This window comes from Lytechinus variegatus, chromosome 14 (assembly GCF_018143015.1).
Source record: "Lytechinus variegatus isolate NC3 chromosome 14, Lvar_3.0, whole genome shotgun sequence".
Lineage (NCBI taxonomy): Eukaryota > Metazoa > Echinodermata > Echinoidea > Temnopleuroida > Toxopneustidae > Lytechinus > Lytechinus variegatus.
This window is the reverse complement of record NC_054753.1, coordinates 14,922,358-14,944,970: the sequence shown is the minus strand read 5'-3', so window position 1 is coordinate 14,944,970 and position 22,613 is coordinate 14,922,358. Positions and strand designations below refer to the sequence as shown.

At 39.3% G+C, this 22,613-nt stretch overlaps 1 protein-coding gene across 1 annotated transcript in view; it reads left to right on the top strand.

Annotated features, from left to right (window-relative positions):
• Window positions 1-267: 267 nt before the first annotated feature.
• Window positions 268-22,613, top strand: part of LOC121427946 (elongation factor 1-alpha-like) — a 57,520-nt gene continuing 35,174 nt past the window's right edge. The window contains exons 1-3 of the mRNA XM_041624523.1: window positions 268-343; window positions 20,984-21,186; window positions 22,489-22,613. The exon at window positions 22,489-22,613 is cut by the window's right edge and continues 55 nt beyond it. Coding sequence (XP_041480457.1) covers window positions 21,037-21,186; window positions 22,489-22,613 — 275 coding nt within the window. The 5' untranslated portion in view covers window positions 268-343; window positions 20,984-21,036. The remainder of the gene's footprint in view (window positions 344-20,983; window positions 21,187-22,488) is intronic.

Sequence of the window (22,613 nt, the reverse complement as noted above, 5' to 3'; positions counted from 1 at the left end):
AAACAGGCATATCTACTTATTCCTCTGGAATGGGTGAGCCATTACGAAGGGATGTTGTATGTATCAATGATATTAATAGTATGGTGATCCTTGAAGCAAAAACTGATAAGAAAACAACATTCATGATGGGCATCAGGCTGTGATATTTTGATAGTTCTTCGTTCTACTCAGCTGCGTGTCATTCTTTTAATAATCTCAAATTACTCCCAGCACTATCACACACGCGCATGCGCACACATCTGCCCCAGAAAAGCCACTCCAAGAAAAGTCCATTAGAATCGCCTTTTAATGGCATCATCACTTATTTGACTGAGCCACATCCATAACACAGGTTAAGCTATAGGTAAGAAAATTGGCAATATCATATTTTTTTTTCATTCACTTAAATCAATTTCTATTATTGCTTTATTAAGCCTAATTATTTTTGTTTCCAATTGAGTATTCTTTTTTGTCATGTCGATTCATTTAATATCTGTCTAAATCCGGTGTCATAATTTAATTGCTATGAACAAAAAATGAAAAAAGTTAAAGTTATTCTCCAGTCATTCTCAATTACTTTTGTTTAAAGCGCCACAATCTGTACTGCTCCACTTGCGCTAATGAGCAAAATATTGCTGAGGGCTCCCTGGTGGGCTCGAGGGGGCGGAGCCCCTTGAAGCTTTGGAATATGAGGCGTTTTAATAATAATAATAATACATATATTTTATATAGCGTCTTTTCCATTTTGATTAAATGCTCAAGGCGCTTAAGAGAGTAAGACATAAAAGTAAAGAGAACTAAGAGAAGTACAAAAAAAGGGAAAATTTAAAAATAAGGAAAAAAAAACCTAGTACCTGCTGGTGAACGAAAGCAATTTTAGGTTGCCTTTAAAAGGATGTTGCAGAGTTTGAGTTCTTCAGCTCCTGTGGTACTAAATTCCACAGGGCTGGTCCGGCATGAGCAAAGGCTCGATCGCCCCAGGATTTTTTAGATAGTGGGATATGCAAGAGACTAGATTGGGGTGATCGCAGTGTGCGTGCAGGTTGATAGTGGTGTATAGGAGATTTGTTGTAATCGGGTGCGGATCCATTGATGATATGATGAACCAAAAGTAGAATTTTGAAAACTATGCGATCCTTTACTGGCAACCAATGGAGGTCTTTAAGAACAGGAGTGATGCAATCGCGCTTATTTGACAGAGAAAAAAATGCGAGCTGCTGAATTCTGAAGTTTTTGAAGTTGTTTAATTTTGGAGTTAGCTATATTACAGAGAAGACTATTACCGAAATCAAGACGTGAGGAAATGAGTGAGTGCACAAGTTTCTCTGTTGCAGAACGAGTTAAATATTTTCGAATGAAACCGATGTTGCGCAATTGATAGCGGACAGATTTACAAATACTTGTGACGTGATTTGACATTGAAAGTTGGGAATCAAAAATGACACCAAGATTGCGGCAAGAATCAGAGAGAGGAACAGGATTACCGGCAATGAAGATGGAGTCTATGTTAAGTTTACTTAATTGAGATTTGGAGCCAAAAAGCATGAACTCACATTTACTGTGGTTTAGTTGCAGTGAGTTTGATTTCATCCAGGTGTCAATGGCAGAAATGCAATTTTCCAAATGCGCAAAGCTTGGGAAGCTTGAGTTTGGTCCGGTGGAAAAGAGGCAAAAACCTATATATCATCGGCATAAATATGGTAATGAACAGGGTAATTTTGAAGAATATGCCGAAGACCGAGTAGGTAAATTGAAAATAAGGTCGGTCCGCCTACAGAACCCTGCGGTACTCCACAATCTAATGACTGTGAGGAGGATGTGAAACCGTCAAGAACGACAGACTGTGAATGGTATGATAGGTAAGATCTAAACCATTCAAGAGCCTGGTATTGGATACCTAAGCCTGCAAGAGTATTGAGAAGTATCTTGTAATCTACAGTATCAAAGGCCGAAGGCAGATCTAATAGGACCATTGCTGTAGCAGATCCAGAGTCCATTTTCTGCAATATGAAACTAGAAACGTTTATGAGTAAAGTCTCAACACTGTGGTGGGGTCGGTAAGCCGACTAAAAAGGGTCAAGTAAATTGTGTTCTTACAAATTATCGTTCAGTCTAGTGAACACAACTCTCTCAAGGATCTTAAACAGAAAGGGAAGATTGCAAACTGGACAATAATTCGTCAGGGTTTCCCGATCCAAGGAGGGTTTTTTCAACAGAGGACGAATAAGAGCAGACTTTAAAACAGAAGGCACAGTAGCTTGATCTATACTGAGGTTAATAATTTGACAAATAATTGGGGCAAAAGTGGAAGTGCAGTCCTTAACTAGAATTGTAGGAACAGGATATAACTGGCAAGATTCGGGAGGCAGTTTACGAATAAGGGAAATAATTTCGTTTGCGCTGGTATGTTGAAAAGACCCGAGGTGGGTCAAGAGGGGATTTAATTAATATCAATACAAGAAAAACATATGCAAACAAACTATACATTTATTATTTTTAAATGATAAGTGACTTAACAGTGATACCGCTAGTTCACGGGGACATGCACACATTACAGCAGGCAATACCATAATTGCAGCATTTCTCTTTCACATCCTTGGATTTTAAATAATCGGCTTCGGAAACAAAGTTTCTGATTTTCAATATGTCTAAAACTCCTTAATTTCGTGAACATTATTTGATGGTTAAAACTTACCCGACTTACTTTTCCATGCCACACTAATATGCAAATTAAGACCTTTTTTATATCTGTATATATGTCACCACATTTTCCGATATGATATTCTATTCAATTTATTTTGTCATTCTTAAAACAAAATACAAATAAATACAAGATAGATTAATTCAATTTAAATAAAAGCATGAACAAAAGGTATTGCTTTGATACAGTATACGTATGAGAGAAGAAATACAGATAAGCTTTACATGTACAACAGCTTTTTGGCAACTCTTTTTAAATTTAAATATCGTAAGAAATGGATGAAGCAAACAATGGTAGGCGTAGCTTAAATCAAGGTTCCCCAGAGCTATCTACCCTTTGGAAAAATTGGTGATGCCGAAAAAATGTCTCTGCCGGAAATCGAACCCGGGCCCCCAGCTTTGAACGCCGGTGCCTTAACCACTAGACCACAGAGACGGGTTAGTGGCTAGGGTGAGCCCGATCCGATTGACCGTCAGATAGACAGATTTTCGACACTATACCAATTATATTTTCCTTTGTCGGGTGAAGGTGAGTTTTGAACAATGACAAGCCGCCATGCCTCAGCTGGATCAAAGCTATTGCTTTGATACAGTACACGTATGAGAGAAGAAATACAAATGTGTAAAGCTTTACATGTACAACAGCTTTTTGGCAACTCTTTTATATTTAAATATTGTAAAGAAATGGATGAAGAGAACAATGGTAGGCGTAGCTTAAATCAAGGTTCCCCAGAGCTATCTACCCTTTGGAAAAATTGGTGATGCCGAAAAAATGTCTCTGCGGGAATCAAACCTGGGCCCCCAGCTTTGAACGCCGGTGCCTTAACCACTAGACCATACATATATATAAATATATATATATGTATATATATATATATATATAAAGATAAGTTAATGCCGTAGAAATGGAATCGTAGATTTTAAAAGGAGCATAGTTCTCAAAGTGAAAGGTAAAGTATTTTTCATTTTTGAGAGCTAAGCTCCTTGAAATATAGGATTTTATTTTTACCGCATTTACTAAACTATTTGTGATATTTTACTCAATATGCTGAAGCAGACTTTTGACAAATATATATATATATATATATATATATATATATATATATATATATATATATATATAATCCGAGGTAGCTAGGATGGTTAAATCAAGACGGCTACTGCCAGTTTCATGCTTAAGAAGCAATCATCATGCTTCTCAAGCATGAAACTGGCAGAGTAGCCGTGTTGTTTTAACCTTCCTACCTCGGATTATACCAGCTCCTTCATTGTAGAGCACTCTTCAGGATCCAGGGTCCTTTCATGGTTTTATTATATACATATATTGTTACGATACTGCAACATATAACAAGTAAAATTTAGGTTTAATTTCCTCTTTTTTTATTACAGGAAATAATTAAGTATAAACAAACAAATCATAAATGATAATGGTCTTACTTCTCTTCAAATCAGTTCTGGCAATTACGGTATTCCAAATTATAGTATCCTGGTAAAAGTCCAAGTTTGCTGGCAAATATTCACAATGATGGCGATGATGAAACTGATGTTGAAGCACGATGAATAATAAGAGTCACTGTAACGAGTTGAAATGTCCGTGAAGACGATGTTGATGATGATTAACCGTCAATTTCAGCAATCCATGTGTTGAACATGTTGAAGAGTGTTCATTGAACAGGTTGATGATGTTGATGATCTCGATGAGAACTGAGAATTCCTCTCTCAAAATAACCGCGAACAGTTCGTTGATGGCGGGTAAATAATTTCACAGAAGATAAATATTCGAGGTGGAAATAAAGTCTGCTCTGACATAAAGTCTGGCGTGAAACTCTTAGCTCTGATCTGATGAAGTGATCTGGTATGATATGATGATGTCCTTGAAGAATCTGCTAGCTTTATATACTAATTACAACTATTGTAGATCCTTCTAGTATTCTCTATTCTAGAGGCTTCTAGTATTCACTATTATGGAAGCTTCTGGTATTGCCCTGTAAAACGAACATTCTCCTTCTTTCAGGAGCAATCACACCCTTGAATGACCTCAGTGAAATCATAGCTAATCCTATTATGTAGCAATCTATTGTAAAGTTATCTCTATTCAGAAATAACAATAATCCTTGGCCTTTAAATAAGCAGAGGCCTGCTTAACAAAAGCTTTTACAAACATGTTGTGGAATATTCTTGATCATTCCAAAATATCCTTAAAGGGGGAAATTACTAAATAAATGAATGTAATTGCTTTTACAATTCTCCGTATACATATATATATATATACCCGACAGGAGTTCCTTGAATGCACTGACTGCTGCATGGCTATAGCTAAAGCCGGTGTAATGATAATGAAAGTGCTCCTCCGAGTATAGATTATTGTACAAAATACCATTTTTACGGAATTATAGCGGGAACAATATTATGTACATACGGTGCGCCTGATTTAGAGAGTTTTTGCATTTACTAAGGAGCCGCTCGCTGCACCAACTTCTTTGAAAATGCAAGTCTAATCAAAATGGAGAGTTGAGAGGCTTTGTCGGGACAGCAGATCATCCAAAGATTTGCACCGGACGAACAATCACTAATAAAACATGCGCAACCATGGTGTCTCGAAAAGCACCCTTAACGCACTTTTCCATATTCTGAAAATGTACCCCTTAACCACTCATTCAATGAACAAGGGTATGATATGACCTTGGAGTCAGTTACATCTTCATGGTGTGGCAAAATAAGGTTGGCAATGTTTGGCTTATTTTCTCTCTTTCGTTGGGACAAATGCTTGATTTTTTTACACTGTCAGATTCATTGCCGTTTTTATGATATAATTTAGCTCTTAGGTATATTTGATTCTTGGAATTTTTTTTCTGAGAATTTACAATATAGAGTGAAAAATGAAAATTGTCTTGCCATATTACCTTCCACCAATAGAGGGCGTATACAGGAATATGACAAAAATTCAAGTTTTTGAGCGCTCTGGTGAATACAAAAATTATTCCCAAGTTACTTATGAAAGATAAATTGGAGTCAAAAGGGCCTAAGCTTTTGATCCTAGCAGAATCTTCTTCGGAGGCAAAACGACAAACATATAAGGTGGAACAACCATAATATAGACCACAGATATCAACAGCAACACTGGAACAAAGAGACAAAAGGTGCATTAGTGAGAAGAGATGACTAATCAGGTTAATGAAGGGGATGAAAGAAAAGGAGTGGGCAAACACAAAGGGAAGTTAGTGTGAGTAAAGGCCAAAGAAAGACCCCAAGCCAAGAGGGATTAAGATGAGGCAGGCAAATCAAACAGGATCTGGAACAAAACAGTGATAGAGGGTATGAGGAAGATATGAATAACAAGAGAATTAGTGAGAGGTGGGTCAAACAGGTAACAAAGAAGGGCATAATAAACTGTGCATAAGAGTGGGGAAAAAGGGAAAGAGAAGGGAACTACTGAAAATGTGCAAAAGACATAAGTATGTATGATAGAGCATAAAACAAACTCTATGCCAATTAGTAATTTTGGTCACAAAAATGATATTTAATGACTTTTTAAAGTGTGTGCTATGTACAGCATTGGCATAGCATAGTCCAACCTGTAGATTCCCCAGAGGCAGGATGGTTGCTGTGAGAGACTGCCCTTAACAAGTATTGACGTGTGAAACCCTTTCCTTAACAAGCAAATCGATAACCATGGAGAGTATTTGTACCCCTAAACAAGTACAGCGATATTTCAATTGTTATATGTCACGGACTTCGGTCGTCAGTTTTACCTTTACCTACATTCCCGACCTTTCGTTTGAGGACGCGCACGCTTATTTAAAACGGTAGTTCATTTTGAAGAGACTTTTGGGCCAGTCGTCATTTTCGTAAAACTCCGTCCTGTATGCAAATTGCGACCCTCATCCATTATTATGACTGGCGAACCCCACCTACTATTATGAATAGCAACCCTCATCCACTATTATGACTGGTGCGAACCCTTTCTACTATTATGACTGGCGATCCTCATCTGTTATATGACTGGCGAACCCTTTCTACTGCTATAAATAGCGACCCCATCAACCATTATGGCTGGCGAACCCCTTCTACTATTATGACTGGCGACCCTCATCCATCATTATGACTGGCGAACCCTTTCTACTATTATGACTGGCGACCCTCATCCACTATTATGACTGGCGAACCCTTTCTACTATTATGAATAGCGACCCTCATCCATTATTATGACTGGCGAAACCCCTTTCTACTATTATGACTGGCGACCCTCATCTACCATTATGACTGGCGAACCCTTTCTACTATTATGACTGGCGACCCTCATCCATTATTATGACTGGCGAACCCTTTCTACTATTATGAAAAGCGACCCTCAACCACTATTATGACTGGCGAACCCCTTTTACTATTATGACTGGCGAATCCTCATCTCTGTTATTATGACTGGCGAACCCTTTCTACTGCTATAAATAGCGACCCTCATCAACCATTATGACTGGCGAACCCCTTCTACTATTATGACTGGCGACCCTCATCCATTATTATGACTGGCGAACCCCACCTACTATTATGAATAGCGACCCTCATCTACTATTATGACTGGCGAACCCTTTCTACTATTATGACTGGCGACCCTCATCCATTATTATGACTGGCGAACCCCACCTACTATTATGAATAGCAACCCTCATCCACTATTATGACTGGCGAACCCTTTCTACTATAATGACTGGGCGAACCCTTTCTACTATTATGACTGGCGATCCTCATCTGTTATTATGACTGGCGAACCCTTTCTACTATTATAAATAGCGACCCTCATCTACCATTATGACTGGCGAACCCCTTCTACTATTATGACTGGCGACCCTCATCCATTATTATGACTGGCGAACCCTTTTCTACTATTATGACTGGCGACCCTCATCCACTATTATGACTGGCGAACCCTTTCTACTATTATGAATAGCGACCCTCATCCATTATTATGACTGGCGAACCCTTTCTTCTATTATGAATAGCGACCCTCATCTACTCTTATGACTGGTGAACCCCTTCTACCATTATGACTGGCGACCCTTATCCATTATTATGACCGGCGAACCTCTTCTACTATTATGACTGGCGACCTCATCTATAAATATGACTGGCGAACCCCATCTACTATTATGAATAGCGACCCTCATCTATCATTATGACTGGCGAACCCCATCTACTATTATGAATAGCGACCCTCATCTACCATTATGACTGGCGAACCCTTTCTACTATTATGACTGGCGACCCTCATCTACCATTATGACTGGCGAACCCTTTCTACTATTATGACTGGCGACCCTCATCCATTATTATGACTGGCGAACCCTTTCTACTATTATGAATAGCGACCCTCAACCACTATTATGACTGGCGAACCCCTTTTTACTATTATGACTGGCGACCCTCATCCATTATTATGACTGGCGAACCCTTTCTACTATTATGAATAGCGACCCTCATCCACTATTATGACTGGCGAACCCCTTCTACTATTATGACTGGCGACCCTCATCCATTATTATGACTGGCGAACCCCACCTACTATTATGAATAGCGACCCTCATCTACTATTATGACTGGCGAACCCTTTCTACTATTATGACTGGCGACCCTCATCCATTATTATGACTGGCGAACCCTTTCTACTATTATGAATAGCGACCCTCAGCCACTATTATGACTGGCGAACCTCTTCTACTATTATGACTGGCGACCCTCATCCATTATTATAACTGGCAACCTCATCTACTATTATGAATAGGGCGACCCTCATCCACTATTATGACTGGCGAACCCCTTCTACTATTATGACTGGCGACCCTCATCCACTTTTATGACTGGCGAACCCCTTCTACTATTATGACTGGCGACCCTCATCCATTATTATGATGGCGAACCCTTTCTACTATTATGACTGGCGACCCTCATCCATTATTATGACTGGCGAACCCCTTCTACTAATGATATTAATACTAATAAGAGCTGGATTTATAAAGCGACCTTTGCCTGAGGATACAAAGCGCTGAATATTACCCTGGCTTTAGCTCGATCTACCATCCGGGTCTACCATCACCAGCGCTCAGTGCATGCAAGGAATTATTACTGCCGAGCGTTACAAACCGATGTAATGTCGCACCAACGCATAATGTCGCAGTCAACGCATAATGTCGTAGTTTTTCTAACACATAATGTCACATGTCGCAACGCATAATGCCGCAGCAAATTGTCAACGCATAATGTCACATGTCGCAACGCATAATGTCACAGCAGTATTTTCTTCAGGACTCGAGTTCCCGGCTCGAGCTACAAATAAGATATAAAATATGCTTTTACTTAGTATTTTGAGACAGGAGAAAGGGAATGAAATTATTTGGAAATCAGAATTACGCTTTGTATGGATATGCCATTTCGTCTGCGCCCTTTCCGCACTATCACATGGTCTGATATCATTTCGTCTACCATTAGTTAGTCAACTATCACAATAGTCCAATAACCATTTCTTCTAATACCATCCCTCTAAAAGCCAGTTGGTCTAATACCCGTTTTGTTTAAATATCATTTAGTCAAAATTGTATTTTTTCAGTTGGACCAATAACCACTTTTTCCGCTTACACTACGTCTATTACCTTTTGGTCTAATAGCCAATTGGTCTAATAACCACTTGGTGTACTCTCCTTTTCGTCCATGTTCCATTTGGTCTAACTTCAGTTGGTTCGCTATCACCGGTCTAAACCCATTTCGCCTAACAATCATTTGGTATCGTTGCCATGGGTCCAATCACCGGTTCTAGGACAATAACCCCCCCCCCCCTAGACAATTACCTTCCGGAAAACTACCCTTAGAATCAAGCGTGACCCCCCGGGGGGGGGGCACTCGACCAAGAAAGTGGGGTCTTTGGAACGGATCGCCAGCGTGTGAGTGCTTACGCATCCCTATGGAACGGGCATGCGTGGATGATGCAGCTAGCCCGGCGGCACAGCCGCCGGGTGCGCTCGCGCAGAGGCAATGGTCGGACAGCACTCTGCGGCCGCATTTCACCAAAATTGCAGCTCATTGTAGCAGACCGCAGAATATGACCGAGGAACGGCGTTACGAAAATTTGGAGCGGATTTCTTTCTTCTTTTTTTAGTCGATTTGACATTTTCCGAACCTAGAAATGTTCTTTCCGATGAAGTTTTTTTCTTGATTCGTGTTCCTATGGGGTCCTAGAACAAATTCAGCTTGGTTGCCAAAAGTTGCCGTTTGGGCAATTTTGCTAATTTGCATAAATCCAAAATGGCCGCCAGATGCCATCTTGAAAACCTAACTTTTGAACCCCTGTCCACAAAATGATGAGTAATGACTCGTTTTAGGGGTTTAGAGATGTGTAGAACTGATTTCTGTAATCATTTTTGCAATATAAGGTCATCTTTAGGTCAAATCCAAGATGGCCGCCATATGCAATCTTGAAAAATTGACTTGTGTTCCCCTTGCCCCAGAATGACGAGTAATACCTCTATTTAGGGGTTTTGGGGTGTGCAGAATCCATTTCTGCTTTCTATTTTGCAATATAATGTCATCTTCAGGTCAAATCCAAGATGGCCGCCATATGACGCCATCTTGAAATATCAATTTTGAACCCTTTGCCCCAGAATCATGAATAATAACTCTATTCATGAGTCATTAGGTATGTTGATTCAATTCATGTAGTTATTTTGCACAAAAGATAATCTTCAGATCAAATCCAAGATGGCCACCAACCGCCATCTTGAAAAATTACTGTCTGAGGCTTTTACGTGTTAGAACTAATATAAAGGGATTTCAGTAAGAATGCTCATTTCTTTTATTAATTCTCAAGTTCATTTCAACATTAATTGCTCAACTTAGAATGAATCCTCTTTAGGTTTGGGCTATCCATTTCGAGTGTATTTTTTTAAGGTCCATTCATACCTTTGTACTGAAGAGGCTTTTAGGGTCTTATTTCAATTTGAAAGTGTTTTATCAATATTATTTTTCTAAATCAATGTGTCCAATGATTGGTAGGCATCAGTTCGCCTTAAAAGACGATGGTGTAGCGCTAGGCCTTACATTTTCGAGAGTGACTATAGAGCTCCACTCTAGAGTGGCAGTCTCTAGAGCAAATTTTTACAGATGAAGGAGGATGGCGCTGAGACACGTTAATATAGAGATGCTGCCCTAGCCTTCCTCCTATGCCTTTGGTCTGCCAATTTAGCATTCCGATTATTTTCTGACGTCTTGACCCCTTTACTTAGTAGCTCTCCATAGAATGGACGGCGACTATCATCTACACCTTCATAAGTGTTAGTGTCTATGCCGGCAAGTGTTATGTTATACTTGCATGTGTCTTTAAAACGGAGGTGTGATCTATCGATGGGGTGAGACCAATCACACAGCTTACCTTACCTTGGCGAATCCAAGAAGGGATTCGCCAAGGTTTCATGGGGCAAACATGCCCCAACCACCTGAGGTGCCTTTGACTAAGGAGCGAGAAGAAGCTTTTGATGCTAGCACGTACGCTGAAGGGCCTCTGTATTTTTCACTTTGTCCTGCCATTTAACGTGCATGATACGTCCGAGGCAGCTGACATGGAAGGTGTTTAGCCACTTTTCTTGGTCGGCGTACGTTTTCCAGGACTTACTTCCGTGCAGGAGCTTGGTCATGACTGTGACAGATTTTACAATCCTGATGCTTATATGCTTGTCTTGTGAAAGGGGACAAGATACATATAGTCGGTCCAAGGTAGGTGAGGAGTCCACTATAACCAGACGAGTGTGTGCTATTGATATACATATCTGGAGGACAGTCGGTGTTTTGAGTCTATCAGGATTTCTGACTGTCTCAAAGTCTGATGGATGGTCCAAACCCCTTACATGCACAAGACAGGCAGCTGTTATGTATGACTAGGTCTTGTACTCCCACTTCTTGAGAGGCAGGGGCGACATCGTTTCCGTAAAACATTTCACGAATGAGAACAATCCTGACCGTGGAACAGTCTTGGGGAGCCTATCTTCTGCAGGAGGCTAAAGAGTGCACTCCTGCTGACCAAGTCAATGGCTCTTGTCAGGAGGAAAAGTCCAATAATACTTATAAAGGAAGTTAATAATTAAATTAATTTTTTTGAAAAAAAAATACGGAGAAATCACTTTTTAATTCAAATAATACTTTAAAGTCATTTCACTGGAAAATTATGGTTACACAGAAATAAAAAAGGGATCAAAACTCCCGAAATCATAGCCCAAACCTTGAATGGTTTAATTCTAAAGTAATTGGTTAATGACGAAATCTATCAACCATCTGACCATCTTAGACATGACTTGACCTCGAACTAAAAATGGAGTGGTTAAAAGAAATGAATCATTCTCACTGAAATCCCCTTACTTGAGCTCCAATACATAACAACAACCTTATTAGGGACAGCACTTCTTCAAGGTTCAATAGTCTCGGAAGTAGTTTTTTTTTATTTCTTAATATGGCGTTTAGTGGTCATGTTGGATTATTTTGACCTGGAGATGATCCTACATTGCAAAATTATGAACAGAAATTGAATAAACATACCAAATGATAACTCACGAAAAGAGGGATATTATTCATGATTCTGGGACAAAAACTTGAGAATTAATAAAAGAAATGAGTATCTTACTGAAATCCCTTTACATTAGTTCTAACACGTACAAGCCTCAGACAGTAATTTTTCAAGATGGCGGTTGGCGGCCATCTTGGATTTTATCTGAAGATTATCCTTTGTGCAAAATAACTACATGAATATAATCAACATACCTAATGACTCATGAATAGAGTTATTATGCATGATTCGGGGCAAAGGGTTCAAAAATTGATATTTCAAGATGGTGTCATATGGCGGCCATCTTGGATTTGACCTGAAGATGACATTATATTGCAAAATAGAAAGCAGAAATGGATTCTGAACACCCCAAAACCCCTAAGTAGAGGTATTACTCGTCATTCTTGGGCAAGGGAACAAAAGTCATTTTTTCAAGATTGCATATGGCGGCCATATTGGATTTGACCTAAAGATGACCTTATATTGCAAAAATGATTACAGAATTCAGTTCTACACATCTCATAAACCCCTAAAACGAGTCATTACTCATCATTTTGTGGACAGGGGTTCAAAAGTTAGGTTTTCAAGATGGCATCTGGCGGCCATTTTGGATTTATGCAAATTAGCAAAATTGCCCAAACGGCAACTTTTGGCAACCAAGCTGAATTTGTTCTAGGACCCCTTAGGAACACGAATCAAGAAAAAAACTTCATCGGAAAAAAAATTTCTAGGTTGGTGTATTGATCCAATGAGACTGTCAAATCGACTATTTCTCGATAAGAAGAAAATGCTTTGCTTTGGAGCGGCTTTCTTTGTTCTTTATCTCAATAAGACAAAGATGCTATGCCTTGGAACGGAAATTTGAGTGTAAAAATGGGGTCCCCTCCGCGGCACATTATTATACACACTGTAAAAAGGCCGGTGTTAATTCAACACCAGCCTGCTATCTATATCGGTCCACACCAGAGAGGTGTTTAAAACAACACCAGTTAAGAATCAAACCGATATTGATTTGACACTAATCGGTGTTGCTTACACGTCAAATTGGCGTTAGCCTAACCGGGCCCTAACGCCAAACTAGTGTTGTTTCAACACCTCCCTGGTGTGTACCAATATAGATACCAGGCTGGTGTTAAATTAACACCGGTGTTTTTGCAGTGCACTGAGTGCCCCCCCCCAGGCGTGAACCATTGTAAGTCTTTGTCGGTGGCACAGGTTTTCAATATATTTTCTACTTTATCTTATGTTAATAACTTTCTCTCTTATATTGCTCTTTCTCCTTTTTCTCTCTCCCTCTCTCTCCTTTTCTTCTTTTTCATTTTTTCTTCCCTATCCGCCTTTCTTCTTCCTTTTTTTGTGGAGCAATGCCTTTTGCATCATTAAAAGTGGGGGTGGGGGTTGCGCTATATAGCTATATATATATAGATATAGCTATAGATATATATATAGCATACATACATCAGAAAATGTGTAAACTGGCCCTCATACTAAGTTTTCATAGAACAATTGAACATTCATGAAAGGACACGATTAGACATAATAATCACAAATACCTAATTTCTCTTATTCCAACTGATCTGATTCTTCTTTATTTATTGGGGTTTAATTTCAGGAAAAAAATCAGGCAAATAGATAAAACGCTAAAAAACACTTTCACGGGTAGAAATATGTTGAAAGTCGGTAACGCAACCCATCAACACTACCACTGACAAGTAGGACCTATAAACCTGTTATTTTGTTATTTTAAAACAATTCATCTAACAAGAAGCTAAGAATTATGAAACAATTTGTGCACATTCCAGATTAAGATGTGGTTTTAGTGTATAACAGATACATAAAGCAAAAACAAAATGCAAAGATAATGTACACAAGAACGCCTTGTAATGTTATCATTTAGGCCCTAAATAGTAAAATTACAAAGTGTTGATGATCTTGCGCTACCGTGACATAAAAAGCATGATAAAATTCTGGGTTTTGTAAGGATTTGCAGATGGAGTTCACTTTTTACGGCTTTCTTACTGCGTTCGTTTGATTTCAAGATACTCGAGAATGCCTTGAGTACTTCTTACGTCAAACGTACGACCGTAGTATGACTCTTTGTCTAGTTGGTTATTGTCCCCAGGGCAAGGAAATTGTTCCCGGGGGTAATTATCCTCGGGGGGGGGGTAATTTTCCTAAGGGGTAATTGTCTGGGGGTAATTGTCATCGGGGGGGGGGGGGGTAGTTGTCCAGGGTAATTTTCTGGGGGTAATTGTCCAGGGGGGAATTGTCCGGGGGTAATTGTCCTAGGGGGTAGTTGTGCAGGGTAGTTGTCAGGGGGTAATTGTCTGAGGGGAAATTGTTCTCGGGGATAATTTTTCGGGGTAATTTTTCCGGGGTAATTGTCCTCAGGAGGTAATTTTCCGGGGTAATTGTCCTCGGGGGTAATTTTTACAGGGGGTAATTGTCCGGGGGGGGGGGTAAAATCGTCAGGGGGTAGTTGTCCGATGGGGGTAATTGTCCTAGAACAGGTGATTGGACCCATGGCAACGATACCAAATGATTGTTAGCCGAAATGGGTTTAGACAAAGTGATAGCGAACCAACTGAAGTTAGACCAAATGGAACATGGACGAAAATGAGAGTACACCAAGTGGTTATTATACCACTTGGCCATTAGACCAAAAGGTAACGGACGTAATGATACAAAGTAGATATTGGACCAATTGAAAAATACAATTAGACTAAATGATGATATAAAACATGGCTATTAGACCAACTGTTAGACAAGATGGTAATTAGACGAAATGATATCAGACCATGCAATAGAGGGGAAAAAGGTAGTAGACGAAATGGCAATAAACTGATAGATATCCATACAAAGAGTAATCTTGCTTTCCAAATAATTTTATTCTCTTTCTCGTGTCTCAAAATACTAAGTAAAAGCATATCTTATTTGTAGCTCGAGTCGAGTCCTGAAGAAAATACTGCTGTGACATTATGCGTTGCGACATGTGACATTATGCGTTGACAATTTGCTGCGACATTATGCGTTGCGACATGTGACATTATGCGTTAGAAAAACTACGACATTATGCGTCGGACGCTCTTGGCATAATAGGCACCTTTCGCAAATCTCTACAACGCGAGATTAGAGTCGGGTAACTCAAAAGTTAACGATTAATCATAGACTCGAATTTCTAGATTGATTATACATTACAGTCAATACAATCAAACGTAGAAAACTGTTTTACAATCATTGCCAAGCTTTGTGTTACAGGCCCTATAGATCTTGCTTTTCGTGTGCAAAGCTCTTTTATACGATACCAGCATGCCATGCCATGCCATTTGCCTGCCTAAGCTCGCGGCGGGACTGTACCTGTATCATGGCTATGACTCCAGCTGGCTGGAGACATGCGAAATGTAAATTATGACATGGATAAGAAAGTGGTTTTTCAAACAAATCGAGTACATATTGAGTAAGGAAACACTTACCGAATTAAGGCTTAGATATAGATCATTACAGTCCATCGAATCGATATTGCATTTAATGTGCATTATTTGTGGATCACTGGCAATTGATTCCATGGAAAAGATCACCTCTCAAGCCGAATCATTTCCCATGCGTTGACATGTACACAGAATGCAACAGGTCATAAACCGTCTAAATTTGCGGAGTTTTTTTTTCTTTTGTCAGCACCTTCTACATAAACAATATGCCTCTAGCACACAAAGTAATGAGCAGTATGTTTTTACTTTTCCGCAGAAATGGGGGGTTTGCCGGGTGGGGGGGGGGGGGGTACACTTCCATTGATGAGTGGATACCAGGCGCGACCATGGGTTTCGAAAAGCACCCTAAACAAGGAAGGTCTTTTCCAGATTATGAAAAGTATCTCTCAAGAAGTATTTGGGTTGTGACACCCTACAAGTAGTGGAAATATATCCCTTTTCAGTATTTTAATCATTGTTTCTCACACCCTCATAACGCTACATAGGCCTATACGTATACCCACTCTTTCGCTTTTTACGTGTGGTCGCGCCTGGTATCCACCATTCAATGGAAGTGGGTCCCCCGGGCGGCCTCTCGAGCTCTGGGAGGAACCAAATTTGGATTTGGAAAGTCGTCCTAAATCAGATATATCGCTGTTACCATAGTAGCAACCAGAATTTTGCACACGAAACGCAAATTGAATGTTTCCGTTCCAGATGCGAAACGAAAAAAAATCTCATGTCACACAATTTGCATTACAGGACGGAGTTTTACGACCATGACGACGGGCCCAAAAGTCTCCCAAAATGAACTACCGTTCTAAATAAGCGTACGCGTCCTCAAACGAAAGGTCGGGAATGTCGCAATCTACGACATTATGCGTTGGTGCGACATTCCCGACCTTTCGTTTGAGGACGCGTACGCTTATTTAGAACTGTAGTTCATTTTGGGAGAGACTTTTGGGCACTAATAAAGTAGGCATATCGGTCGCCCCAAAACGCACGATTTCTATGTGCGCACCATATTGAAAAGGAGGCTGAAATCACAGTCTATAATGTCATTTCCAATTACTGTTATATATTTTCTTAAAGAAGAGATATTGATGAAGAGAAAGATATTATGCTTGAGAGGAAATATATCAAATAAAGTAAACTAAAACAAGAAAATAAATTTTCGACAATTTTTTATGCGATAAATCTCCAAAACTAATTATATGCAAACTTCATTACGTAATTTGCATATGTAAACAATAATTTCTGTTCTTGAAATTTCGCATATCACTTGTGCCCTACTTGAACAATATAAGTTGAAAGTTTCATACAAAACAAACATGATTTGGCTGATATATTCTCCCTTGGCTTCATGCTATGTGTACAATGTCTGAAAAATGGTAAAATATAGGGCCATTTTGTAGTGACGTCATATATTCCGTCATTTAGGAGGGAAGACCACGCATAGAACCCGGCAGCAATGCATTTTTGTAAACTCCAGGGTCTATACCATCCAGCTATGGGGTCATCTGCTTGTCCAGCTTTCGGTTGAATAAACCTCCTGGGCTGCCGGACTAATGTGACATCATCAGCCCGCCTAATTGAATATTCATGACGACTGTTTTCACAAAATATTGCTAAAACTTAAAATTCAATAACTTTGTTATTTGTTATCCGATTTTATGAAATTATCGGCAATTTGCTCAGTGAATTCTACTTTATTTATCAAGCTATAAATACACTGTTAAAAAAACCCCTGATTTTACAGAAAAATAAAAGAAGATTTTGCAAAAAGCAATACCAGAATCATTCTTTAAATTCATGAAACAGGAATTTTTCTGCAATTTAACAGAACAGGTCTGTTAGAAAAAGGGGAAAAGAGTGTTTTATTTAAGGAAATTTGTAAGAATACACACACCAAATACCAATTTCCTGTAAGATTACGCAATCTGGTAAGATTACAGGTGTTCTCGAGACTCTGCTGCAGGAACTTATTTTATTTTAAAGATAAATTTTCTAACAGTGTACTTTCAGCCCGGACTATCAGTTTAATGACCCCCCCAAAAAAAAAAATGGCTAGTGTACATGTATATCTCTCTCTCCCCCCAGCGAATCCTCAACACTGCAGCGAGAATGGTAACATTGAGCAAGAAACACAAACACATCACCCCTATTTTCCGATCACTTCATTGGCTTCCGGTAAACTCTCGCATATAACGTTAAAAATTCTACTCATTGTCTACAAAATATGTCATCCAAATATCTCCAAGACCTGATTTTCCTTCATTCTTCCTCCTCTTTCAGATCCCTACGGTCATCATAGTTAACTAATTTAATTCATGGCCCTCGCACTAAGATATGGTGATCGTGCATTTTCTGTAATTGCTCCCACCCTCTGGAATAAACTCCCAACTCATATCCAAAATGCTCCCTCCATGAAAATTTTCAAATCCTCACTTAAAACTCACCTTTTCCCACAACTTTTTTTTTCTTTTTTAATAGATTGACTGTATATTATTATCTGTAAACCTGCGCTTTGAAAGACCAGTATAAAGCGCCCTACAAATGTTATCATTATTATGTACATAGCCTACGCTGGGACATTAACATGCTTGTGAATGTTTAACGCGTGGTTCTCATTGGTCTCTAGCTCTACATTGCTACTTCAATCGCCGAGTAAACTATCTTGATCAACAAAATGTAATTGATCGATAAAGCATTTCTGTACAAATTATTAAAGGAGAATGAAACCTTTGGAACAAGATAGCTTGTGTGAAAACAGAAAAATCAAAGGAACGGATCAACGAAAGTTTGAGAAAAGTCAGACAAATAATGAGAAAGTTATGATCATTTGAATATTGCGATCATTTATGCTATGGAGATCATCCCATTGGCAATGCGACAAAGATGTGTGATGTCAAAGTGAACAACTCTCCTCATTACTTTAGTATATATTTCACTTAAACTGCCTCTTTTATCACATTTATCAATAGATCATGCGTTCTTTCTATATAGGAGGGCATGTAATTCAGATTTTTAAAGAATACATCATGGATAAAGAGTTTGTATCACCATAAGAAAAATGCAAAAACAAACATTTTGGGGGTATTTTACAGTCCATCAAAGGGAAAGTTGTTCATATATGTGACATCACACATCCTTGTCGCATTGCCAATGGGAGAATCTCCATAGCATTAGTGATTGCAATATTCAAAAGCTCAAACTTTCTCATTATTTGTCCGATCTTTTTCAAACTTCATTTGCTCTTATTCTTTGATTATTTTTTAATTTCGACACAAGCCTACTTGTTCAAAAGGTTCATTCCCCTTTAAGTTTAATTTCCCATGCTCGAAACAGGCAAATGTGTTACTAGTATAGGCTACACGGAGTAGACTTATCAAACTATCAAACTACCAAGCTCATTGGTTTAACGTAAATAACGTAAAGTTCGCAATTAACCAGTTCTATAAGCTAACCATGGCATTCGGCCGCAGGCATAAGACAGGTCTAGGTTTGAAATTAAGTTAATGCCCTATCTACCCCCCCCCCGGGGGGGGGGGCACTTACATTGACGAGTGGATACCATGCGCGACCCAAAAAAAAACACATAAAAAGGATGTATTTTTTCACGATAGGGCACGTTACGTACGTAACGTGATAAGGGTGTCAAAAACGCTAAAATAATGATAAAGGGGTATCTATTTCGCTAGGAAAATTACGTGTTTAGGGTCGAATTTGCGGGGATGATAAAACAAAATTAAAATGTTCAAGGATGTCCTTTTTGCCCCATTTGCGCGAGGTGGAGAAGGTGGGGTCCTACTAAACCAAATAAGGTAAAGCCGACGGCCGGAGGACCCATAACAATAAAACATTTTTGTACTTGTTTAGGGGTTCATTTCAGGGAATATTTGCCAACCAAGAGTATTGTTTTGTTTCCAATACTTGTTAAGGGTAGGGTTTCACACGCCAATACTTGTTAAGAATATGGAAATTACGTGTTTAGGGTGCTTTTCGAGACCCCATGGTCGCACATGGTATCCACTCGTGAATGAAAGTGGCCCCCCGGATCTATCTTAGGTTATAGCCATATAGCCTAGCCTACTTGTCTTCTTGTCACTTGTCTTAATGGCAATTTGATAAATATTTAAGAATTGGATCTAGATATAGATCTAAGGCCTATAGGCTACGGAGCTGATTCATTCAGGGCATGCAACGCGGCCGGAGGAGGAGGGGGGGGGGGGGGGCACTCGACCAACACAGTGGTACGGGTGTGCCGCGAGCGAGACAAAAAAAAACAGAGGCCTTGGAGCGGACTTATTGTAAAAAAGGAGGGTCCTCGAACGGGCTTCGGATCTACAAATGTTTGTGAAAACGGGCGTCCTTGGAACGGATCCCTATAGAGCGGGCATACGTACGTGTATGCAGCTCGCCCAGCAGCATGGGCGCCGGTGCACTCACGCAGAGGCGATGGTCGGACAGCGCTCTGAAGCCGCTTTTCACCAAAATTGCAGCTCATTGTGGCGGATCAATGCGGCCGGAACGGCGTAATGGAAAGTACGCGAAGTTTTGGAGCGGATTTCTTTCTTCTTTTTTCTTGATAAGAAGAAAATGCTATGCTTCGATCGGAGCGGCTTTCTTAGTTCTTTTCTCAATATGATGAAAATGCTACGCCCTGGAACGGATATTTGAGTGTAAAAATGGGGGTCCCCTCCGCGGCACATACTCACTATGCATTGTATACTGAGTGCCCCCCCCCCCCCCGGCAATGCGAACGGGCACAATATTGTTCAGACTAGTCCAAGCGCATGCGTATTCCGAAGACGAACGTCATGAATATTCATTTTGATGTCCACAAATGTGATGGGGAAAATAATTTCGCTTCCGGGGTAACACAAAGCTTAGCAATGATTGTAGTTTTCTATGTTTTCTACGATTGATTCCATTGACCATGTTGAGTATGATGTAAAATCAATCGTGAAAATCCAGTGTGTGTTACATACGGACCTGAGGTTTGCGAAAGGTACATGGCTATTTACGTCAAGGAATAGAAGGCTTAATATGCTTCAATGGGCATTTTGTTTCACCAGCATAAAGGCCTAGCTAGAATATGTTTGGTCAGAAGATTAGATATATGTTGGAAATAATTCTAGATAAATGGCGCCTATTACTATTGTTGTTGTTACCATAATTAGCCTATTATCATTGTTATCATTATCATTGTTAATAATAACTTCTCTCGGACGTGTGTTTGATTTCAAATTTCTAGCCTTTATTCAGACGCAAACTTCCTGTGACGTAACTCTTCTTTAGATATCCACAATGCCGCCTAAGGAAGAAAAGGGCCATATCAACATTGTTGTAGTCGGCCACGTAGATTCCGGCAAATCAACGACAACTGGTCACCTCATCTACAAGTGTGGCGGGATCGATAAAAACGCCATCGTTAAATTTGGAAAGGAATCCAAAGAGGTTTGTTAATCATGGTTCAAGATTATTCAAGTGTTTATCAATCACAGGCAAACCGCTGCCACATATCGGAGAGCACCAGCGTACACGGCCCTGGGAACGAAATTTTAACAGGGTGTTTGGTTTAAATCAGAGGAAATTAAAAAAAAAGTAATAACATATGAAGGCCATTTTGGTCAAGAAAAATTTGGCAAGGAAAAAAAAAAAAACTCGTAAAAAAATGAAGGAGATTGTGGTTCAGGGAAAGATTTTCACTGAAACAAAAATAAAGTGATTTTTGCTAAATTTCTGTTCTTTAGCAACCCTACCAGATTTCCAGGGGGTGCTGCTTATGGTAAATTATACACGCAGCGCTCTTAGGTATAAATCTCGGGGGTTGCTCGAGCACCCCCGCTTCCCAGGGCCACACCAGCGAAGTGTTAAAAATACCCGGGTAGAATCAAACTATTTGAAAAAAAACCCTAATCAGGCAACTATTTTAAACAACTGACTGCAGAGACATAGCACAAAGCCAACATTATGTTATTTTCTTATTCATTTATTTGTGTCTTTATTTGTGAATTCATCAATTCACTAATTTTTTTTTTTTTTTGGGGGGGGATAAGGGCTTACTTATAGCTTTCCCATTAGTTACTCCCCCTATTTCCACAGATACTCATATAATTCTTTTTAAATCATGTGTTTGTCTGTAAAAATATTTTTGTGTGTAATTTTCTCTATAACTTAATTTTTATTTATATTACTGAATATATTTATATATGTATTGGTAATGATTTTGTAAAATATTCTCTGTTGGAAATATATTAACGGACACAGCATTCTATACCCTCTTCTAGAAGAAAAATGCAATTTAATCCTAATGTTCTATATAAAAAAGGACATTTATGTAATCTATATTACACGATATATTAGAGAGCTGCTTGTAATATTTGGCATCAGGAATTAAAAAAAAAAGAAAAATTCCAGGGGGGTGTTTCACAAAGATTTAAGTATGACTTAGGTCGCACTTAAATGTCGACGCGTACATGATATGCAACGTGCAATGTTATTGATCAATACGCAGTAGTGCGCGTCCTCTTGGCATGATCTGACCAATGCTGCCATGCCTTTTATACTGCGCGCAACTAGACATTTAAGTGCGACTCTAAGTCATACTTATAACTTTGTGAAACACCCCCAGATCTCTCTCATTCTTGGAAAAAACCTTTAAAAGATATCATCTTATTGTTTCATTTTATCTTTAAAGTGAATTTCATTTTTACGTTTCTACACGTATTTGTTTGATATTATTACTTATCGTAACAGATGGGAAAGGGATCTTTCAAGTATGCCTGGGTTCTCGACAAGCTAAAGGCGGAGCGTGAACGAGGTATCACCATCGATATAGCTCTCTGGAAAGTTCAAACGGTTAAATACTCTATCACTGTCAT